The 9,597-nt window shown below is 36.3% G+C and overlaps 1 protein-coding gene across 1 annotated transcript; it reads left to right on the top strand.

Annotated features, from left to right (window-relative positions):
- The first annotated feature begins 426 nt into the window (after positions 1–426).
- Positions 427–6,307, top strand: LOC148878524 (transmembrane emp24 domain-containing protein p24beta2-like). The gene is made up of 5 exons (XM_088955929.1): positions 427–743; positions 1,296–1,505; positions 2,231–2,417; positions 2,511–2,618; positions 5,844–6,307. Exons 2-5 carry the CDS (start codon positions 1,296–1,298, stop codon positions 5,975–5,977), a joined length of 639 nt encoding a protein of 212 aa, XP_088812055.1. The 5' UTR covers positions 427–743; the 3' UTR covers positions 5,978–6,307.
- Positions 6,308–9,597: the final 3,290 nt, after the last annotated feature.

The raw sequence follows: 9,597 nt of genomic DNA, 5'->3' as shown, positions 1-9,597 counted from the left end.
GAGAGGGGATTAAATGACCTGTAAAGTAATAATTAAAGTTACATTTTCAAACCTTACAATTAGAAATAAATTAAAATACACAAATATAGTCATTATGATAATCATTAAAACTATAATAAAATAACTTTTATATCCTTTCTCAAATAAGAGAATGAAGGATAATTTTAGTCCAAAAAAATTTTAACACTTTTATATATAATATAGATAAATATAAATATTATAGATCATACCAATACGAGGACTGCAAATAACACGACTCGATCGTATGATTTCATACCAGCCCATAGACCTAAAACCTCAAACCCGATACATCCTGTACAATCATGCCATACCTGGCACGGCCCCCGATCTATATGCCGAGCCGTGCCCAGCCACGGGCGGCACAGTCCGATTTATTAGAAAAGGGCGGCAAGAAGCATATTTCGAGGGTTGTCCGGTAATATGTGTGACGCTACGATTCAAGCGGGACCCACTGACGAAGAGCCCGCCTTTCCACGGGTTCGAACGCGTACCTTCCTCAACGGGAGGGATCCCAATTCCCAAATAACAACCTTTATTACAACAAATGTCAGGTCATTTATCGTTCGTTACTTCTCGGTCTGAAATAAAGAAGCGGAGAAGGCTCGTTTGGTTAGTTTACCAATTTTATATTTGAGAGAGCTCAATATTGAGGAGAGAAGGTGCAGTCTTTCGTCTTCTCCTGCAAACTTTCCCTAGATCCATTGCATTCTTCAAATCCAAAGGTAATTAATTCCTACCTCATGGCCATAGTTTACATTTCATCTTTTTCTTTTAACCGATGAAATCAAAAGGGATTTTATAATTTCGTTGGATGCATAATTATCCCTTTCTTTTCATCAGAGTTCAGCTTATCAGATCTGATTCTACGTTGTTTCGTCTTCGCTAGATTTTAAATTAAAGTTCTACACAGGAGCCTTTTTTGATTTTGCATTCTTTTTTCCATCCTTTTTTTTTTCTGGGAGGGTGGCGGGTTTCCGTTTTCTAATTCTTTGTGGTTGTTGCAATTTGAAAACAATCCGTATTAGCGTGAATCCGGTTTTATCTCTCTCTCTCTCTCTCTCTCTCTATGTATATATATGATTTCCAGACTCCTAATTTCTTATTAATGGATTGTTCGTCTCTCTCTCTGGTCTTGGGTGGGTGTGTGAAGTCGTAATTGTCTGTAGATATAGCGGTCGAGGACAAAAAACAGTTTCACGACATAATACTTGGTTTGTCTTGGGAACCCTTTTATCTCTAATCAATATTTTCGTGTTGTTGTGGTGAATTTACAGATGGAGGTTCTTCCCTCGATATTTGCACTTATTGTCCCACTGGTGCTTCTATCAAGCTTGCAAACAGCAATTGGAATTAGATTTGTTATCGACAGAGAAGAGTGCTTCTCTCACAACGTTCAGTATGAAGGGGATACCGTTCATGTTTCCTTTGTTGTGATTAAAGCTGACACACCATGGAGTTACGGTGAAGATGGTGTAGATCTTGTGGTAAGTTCTGCTTATTTTCGGGGAAGTGGGATCAGGTGTACCAACTACCAAGTATCTTCATTGCCATTTTACATTTTTCTCAAACATTTAAAGCAATCTACAGTAATGATTTTGATGGAAACAGAAGAAAAGAACTTAATACCTATTGATACCATACCAATAAAAAAAAGACTTATGGTTAAGCCAGTTCATCCCATCGATTGAATTGGATTTATCCAGCTCAGTCTCTTTTCTAGGTGTGTTACTGGCATAGATTTTAATATATGGTGTATAAAAAGGGTGTGCCAAGATGTTAAAATTCAAACCGGTGGAGTTTCGGGAGTCAGATATACAGTATAAAATTGGGATATCGAGGGCATCGGTTAACGAGTTTTTTTAGGGGGACCACAAGAGAAGACTGCTAGGGATTTTAATTGCGTAATCAACGATTGTGTGACAGAAAATTGAAGAAAATACTCATCAAAATTTTCAGTGGTATCCTTTAGTTGTATGATGTGTTCCCAAAGATTCGCTAGCAACCTTTTCTTTTTCCCCTTCCTTCTTCCAAAGTCCTTAAAAGGAGCTTGTATTTATATACTAGTTTGATGATTTCGGACTTCTAATGCTACTCGGTTGATTTCCTGAGATTTGTCTGTCTGAGACTTTCCTTAGCCTTTGTTTTACACCGTTCTCTCATTTGCTATAAATACCATCACATGATTGCATGAGTGTGTTGTTATAATCAGGTAAAGGGGCCTTCTGGTGATCAAATTCATGACTCTCGTGATAAGACAAGTGAAAAGTTTGACTTCACAGTTCGCAAGAAAGGTCTTCACCAATTTTGCTTCACTAACAAATCTCCTTATCATGAAACCATAGACTTTGATGTACATGTTGGCCATTTTGCACACTTTGATCAGCATGCTAAAGATGGTAAGAGCACTATGTTTCTGGGTTATATCTTCTAGTTTGTGTGCACCTAGCTTGAGTGAATAGACTTCTGATAGCTTATCTCTATGTCCGTAGAACATTTCAACCCCTTGATGGAACAGATTGCTAAGTTAGAGGAATCTCTTTATAATATCCAATTTGAACAACACTGGTTGGAGGCTCAGACTGACCGCCAAGCACTAGGTATGTATAAAAATATCTTATTTTAATCAACAGAAAATCTCATTCAGATAGAAATAGAAAACACAGTGCAGCCTGCTCTCCAAGAAACTTGGAGTGGTATAAAAGAAACAAAGTTAACAGTCAATGATTGACAGCATCGGAAAGCCCAAACATAAAACAAAATTACAAATGTTTCCCTTGACCATCCGGCATCTCCCATAGTTATCTCTTGTTGACTTCCATCCTGGATAGACTGTCTGCTGTTAGTCTGTTAGCAGACCTGGGAGTCCCACCCGAGAAATCAAGGTCATTCAATCTGAGAGAAACCAACTGATCACAACTTGACAACCTACCTCAACCACCAACCTCTTCAGTCTCTTTCCCGTGCAAATCTCAGACCATGCAAAAGACCTAATGGCCCTTAAAAGAGTTTCTCATTCTAGCTGGGCCAATATATAGTTAAAGAACATATTCCCCATGTGATATCTGAAAACTAGGGGTCATTGCATGGTGTGATGGTAAAGTTTTGGGCTGACAAGTGTAAGAATGTGGGTTCAAGGGCAGCCATTTTGTGCAGAAGAATGCAAAAAATTAGGACCGTATCCAGTTTGTTCCTTCTTAGACCCCAAATAGCTGGTACCAACTTTGGGCAATGGCCTTTTTATATCTGAAAGCTCCTATACCTGATTGGCCTGGGTTCCCGAGAGAGCTACCATCAAGCTTTAGCTCAACATATCCTTGTTCAAGTGCAACCTATGGCGTATAGAACTGACTAGTCTTTGACTATCCTCTTAGGATCAATTCAATTGGGATTCCTTGAAACCCCGCTCTAGCGTTGAACCTATCTTCCACCCATATCAAGCAAAGATCTATAATACTATCACTTTCTGAATTTTGACTTTTGTTCTCAAAAAAATTGTATGTTGCTCTTGAACTAAATACTTCGTTAGAATTTCTAACCTTATTCAGTGCCATAGAATTTTCCCTCTTTTTGTCTGCATAGGAAGAAGCCGACCCCATATAGTTGGGACCAGGCTTTGTTGAGTTGAGGAAGGCAACCTGACACTTTAAAGTGAAAGGACACTCAAGAAAGAGATGATTCACATTCTCATCATTTCTCAGACAAAAGACACATGTATGAGGAGATATGCACTGATTAATCCTCCTCTATTAGAGCATGTCACCCATGTTCATAATTTTCAAGAAAGCCTCCCAACAAAAGACTTTCACCTTAGGAGACAGGTCCAATCCATAGAGCTGATGCTGAGAAATAGGGGGTGGAGAGAGCTATCACCAAAGGACATCAAAAAGAAATTACAAGAAAATCAACTGTGGATATTGATGTCCAGATTCTTTGATAATCACTGTGGGAACAAAAAAGATAGGGCTATGGGTTTTAGGAGGGGCTTGAAGGATCACGAAAGCCTCAAGTCATTGGTCTGTTGAATAATGTAGTTTATAATTTTCTATTTTATTATTATAATCTCTAAATAAGAATATAAAAATATTTTATAGCCCCATGTACAAAATAGCTAGGTGCTTAAGTGAGGTGATCCTCCATGGGCACCTTGTCGCCTAGGTGTCCACCTTGGTGTTGCCTTGACAACCCCTTACCATCCTGCATCAACTTTGGTGTAGCTCCATTTTAATCTAAATTATTGAATGAATGCCCAATGGAGTAGGGAACCTTGGAGACAAAATCAATTTGTTGGATGATTCTAATTGACCAGGTAAAATATCTCTTTCAAGATTACAGCCTTTTTATTTGATTGGCCAAGAACTCTACAATCTTTTTAGATGTTAAGGCCATCTGATTGACTTAATATCTGGTATACAAAATCCTCAACTAGAATATGATAAATGAAACCTTTAGAATTTTAGGGAATTGTGCACCATGTATTGTAGGGGTGCATGCTACCAAAGTTCTGGTGGTAAAGAAACTTAGTTATGTGCATCTAGGGGTGCCAAAGCTGATCTTTTCACGAGCTGCTCAAGCTCGGCTCAGCTCGGTTTCAACCGAGCTCGAGCCCAATTCACTAGCTCGATTATGAAACAAGGCGAGCTCGAGCCTACTAGAGCTCGGCTCGTGAGCCTCACGAGCCGGCTCGAATATATATATATATATAATAAAAATATTATAATTCTTATTTTTTTAAATATCAAATAAAAAATATTCAAAATCGAGCTCGAGACTCATACTATTCAGCTCAGCTCGGCTCGAATTCACCCCTATGTGCATCGCCTTCTATCCAGGAGAAAGTGCCAGGTCAATGGTTCATACCATGTGGGAAAAAAAAAATCCTTCCTTTTGGGCAATTGTTTTGCTGATGTGGCAGTTGTTTTTGTTTTCAAAAACAAAGCCAACCACGTTGTCAAACACCCCCTTAATGTTAAACATTGTATAATGCGTTGAGTTTGGATGGGGTACTGAATGAATGACAAACCTAGGGTGTAGTCAGTCTAACAGTCTGTATTGAAGACATAATATAAGGAAAGGATATGCATGACCATTTTTTTAAACATTTGACAGACATTCTCTCTCTCTCTCTCTCTCTCTCTCTCTCTCTCTCTCTCTCCCCAAAAAAAGTCTAAATCCTGTTTACACTATTCTTACACATGGCAAGATTGTGGAAGCTTAATGATCCATCAGTCATTTTTGTTCATGTTAATCTACTTCAATTATTTACCATGTAAATACTCTGCATTAAGAGCATACACTCAAATTCAACACAACAGTCTCATCCCGACTGGATGAAGTCAGTTACATCAATCCTATTTCACCTATTCGACTCTACGCTTTGCAGTACCATGTCTATTGTTGATTATGGACCCTGCAGTTGTTTCTCACTACTTCAACACATGTCTGTTTTGGCCTCGCCCTGATCTTCTAGATCATTCAACTTGCAATGGATGACTTCTTAATTGTGCTGTATAGTGTAAATGACCGGATCATCTTAATCTGCTTTCCCTCATTTTATCTCTTGTCAGGGCTACTCTTGAATCCCATAAATAAATATTCTAAGTGAACAATTAAGTTTGTGTAGGCATCGAAATTTACAATTTTCTCTAGCATTTCCTTATGATATAAAGAGAAGTTTAAACAATGATTGAAGAGTTCTCTTATTTCAATTTTATATTTGGGAAACTAGCATAATTTTCAATGCATTTCCAGCAAAAGTAGATATTATAATGGATCTTATATTTCCATCATTCTTTTAATTCTGATTTTAAGCTGACAAACCGCAGTGAATGAAGGAATGAGCCGGAGGGCAATACATAAGGCCATGTTTGAGTCAGCAGCACTAATAGGAGCTAGTGTTCTCCAAGTCTATCTCCTTCGTCGCTTGTTTGAACGAAAACTTGGAACATCTAGAGTTTAGGTTCAACGGTGGAGTTTTTATTGGTTGTAAAATTCAAAGGATATTTTCTTCCCTGGATAATTTTTTTTTCCTTTTTTAGTGAAAATGGAAACAAAATGGTTCTGTAGCTCATTCCTTCATGGAATTTCCCTACAGGGAATAATATGTACAGTTGCTAATTCTGGGATTTTACTTGGAAGGTTGGATTTTACTGGGATTTTCCTTTGGTCACCTAATTTTAGGTGGATAGTTTTTTGAATTTCTGATACGTATATCTGTATTTTCTTGTTTTAACTGATTATGTTATGTGCTTCGGAAGTAAATAAACTGGGAAAAAATTGCAGAGCCAAGATATCTTTTATTTATTTAGAAAAAAAATGAATAATTCATTAATTGTCTAAACAGTAAACATATTTACATATAGTCCCCTAGCAGATAACTGATAGGTAATATTTACATTCCTTTTACAATCGAAAGATACATCATAACATTATGGCCCCATTCGTTTTTCCGGAAAGTTATTTACCCAGATTTATCCATATTCTTTTATTTTCAGGTAAATAAGAAAACGTCTGTTTTAGCCATAAAAGGCCATTATTAAAAGGGGTAATGTTGCTCAATTCAAGTGTTGGCAACTTTTCTCCAGATGAGAAAGTTACTTACCCAGGAGATAGGGTACCAGGGAAATAAATTTTTTATGATCCCCTTATAAATCTAAAAAAAGAAGATGGGTATCTTGGTCAATAGAAACTAAAATCTCATTGACCAACTTTCTCCCCTCTCAAATCCAAAAAAAAGAATGGGCCTTATGTTTAAAGCAACTTTCTGTCCACACACAATTAGTGGATTTGCTTTGCATCAGGTTTACTATTTGTTTAGCATCAGAATAATCTATGATATCCTTAATTCTTTTAATCTTTGCTTCCAAGATTCCCCAATTTCTGCAAGCACCCTGTCATTGCCATCAATGATGGTAAGTACAAGCCGCTCTCTCCAATTGTTGCATCAAAGAGCCATTAGCATAAATGCGTTTAATATCAAGTTTATGTTGATCCTCCTTAACAGATACATTTGTCTTTGGAATGAGCTAATTTTGTGATTTAGGATACAAGTATACATGATATCAGAGATGGCAATTTCCACCCTATTCGATGGTTACTTGCCCCTACTTTCCCTGACGAGATGGGGAGATTTTTATGTCTGAAGAATGAATTTTGCAGTGGGGATAGGTTATTAGATTTTACAACCTGTACGGGTGCAGTTAGGGTACAGTTCGGTAAAACTTGACTCTTCCGATTTACACATTGAATTTACTAAAATAACCTTGGTATTTATAATTAAATTATTGTTTTAAGGCATGTATACTTATGCATTATATATTGAATTTAATTATGCTTTGAATCTTATATATAGGATAATTAATAATTTATGTATTTGTTTACATGTTCGAATCAAATAATTGGAAATTTTGATGTCTGTTTAGATTATTATTATTATTATTATTATTATTATTATTATTATTATTATTATTATTATTATTATAATATATACACCAAAATTCCCATTTTTGGCTTCTGCCAATGTTCTATTATTTTATGAAATAACTTTCCTAAAGTGTTTACTTTAGATATATTTTTCTGAAGCCCGAACCAAATAGCTCTGGCGTATTGGTAAGAGAAGAAAATATGATTCAAGAGTTCTCTATATGAACAAACAATATTGCTCATAGATTTTAAAATATTCAATTTGTCTTTTCTTTTTGATGGATCCCAATAAGTTTTGCATAAGAAAAGCTGAAATTTGAAAGGAAATTTTAATTTTCATATCTCCCTCTAGTTTACATTTGTATGAGATACAGAGAGAAAGTTTAAATAGCACTTATATGCGGATTTCACTATGTACTGATGTGTATTTGAATATTTCCAAAGGATCATGTCTCTATTGATCTACATCTACCTCTACTAATTTAACTCCAGATTAGAGTCTTAAGATGCTTTGAGCAGAATGCTTTTAAATCCACACAACAATTTGTCAAACCGCTATCCCAATATAGCTATCCCAATATATGAAAGAGTGGAGTTGTTATTAATCCTTAACAACTTGTCAAACCACGCTAGTCAAGGAGAGTGATTTTTAGGGTTCATTTGTTTGTTTTTTTTTGTTTTTTTTTTGGATTTTGAGAGGGGGCTAGGGGGAAGTTAGTCAATGGGACTTTGATTCCCATTGATCAAGATACCCGTGTTCTTTTTTTCAGATATACGTGGTTTTGTGGAAATTTTATTTTTCTTGGGTATCACTTACTTGGGTAAGTGCATTTATCTGGGTAAATAATTTCCCGAAAATCAAACAGGGCCTTAATGATTTTTTATTGATACAAAATCACTTTGTGCTTCTAATTTTAAAACACAAGTCCATTGGTTTGGTTCTCAAAAAACACAAGGGCAGTCCCATACTAGAAATGGTTTACATAGTCTAGTTAGAAGATAGAACTTACTATAAGAATCGTTTCTTATATTTCTACCCAAGTCTTTTAGCATGCTCCTAGCTCCTCTAGTCCCTTCTATTTGTAATAGATAGATGTTGTCAAATGCTTTCTATGTACATGATCAAACCATCTCATGTTAGAATGCACGTGTGAGTGTAGAATCTCGCATTGAAAAGAGATAAGAATGAAAAGTACTTTATATACAAGGATTGGCCCACAATTAAATAGTTCAAGCTTTGGGGTTAAAGGTATTAACTCCAATGTGTATATCCTACATATGTTTAAGTTCCCTAATTTTGACAACTCCTCTCATTGTACAACAGTAGTATTAGAGGCAAAGGTTCAACTAGGCTCAAGTATTGACTTGCACACATTTATTGAGTGTAAGAAGAAGAAGAAGAAGAAGAAGAAGAAGAAGAAGAAGAGGTATGGGAGAGAATTGGATGTTATTGTTCACACCTAGAATATTCCATTATATGTTAAATATGAAATTACAGTCATGTCCCTAAGGGTGCCAAAAATACAAATAATAAGAAAAGACAACAATACTCCTAAAGCCAAATACACATTCTCAACACTCCCCCTCAAGCTGAGCATAGATATCTATCATGCCCAGCTTGTTCAAGTTTCTATCAAGTTTTGACTTATTGAGATCCTTAGTGAGGCAATCAGCAAGTTGGTCTCTGACCTAACAAAAAGCACACGTATCTCTCCATTATCTATCTTTTCTCTAATGAAGTGTTTGTCAACTTCAATATGCTTTATGCGGTCATATTGAATAGGGTTATGAGCAATGTTTATGGAAGCTTGATTATCATAGTGTAGTATCATTGGGGTTTCATCTTGGATCCTAATTTCTGATAACAAGGACTTCAACCATAGCAGCTCCGATACACCATGAGTCATAGCTCTATATTCAGCTTCAGCACTAGGTCAGACAACAACAGATTGTTTTTTGCTTTTCCAAGACACAACATTACCCCCTACCAAGGTGTAGTAAATGGAGGTGGATCTTCTATCATATATAGATTATGCCTAATCAGTATCAGTATAAGCCTCAACCTTGAGATGTCCCTGGTTAGAGTATAACATTCCTTTACGTGGACACCCCTTTAGGTAGACAAGAATCATGTTGACAGCCTGCATATGTGAAGTT

This window comes from Nelumbo lutea, chromosome 1 (assembly GCF_056320005.1).
Source record: "Nelumbo lutea isolate HS-2025 chromosome 1, American lotus-T2T, whole genome shotgun sequence".
Taxonomy (NCBI): domain Eukaryota; kingdom Viridiplantae; phylum Streptophyta; class Magnoliopsida; order Proteales; family Nelumbonaceae; genus Nelumbo; species Nelumbo lutea.
This window is presented reverse-complemented; position numbering and strand designations above follow the sequence as displayed.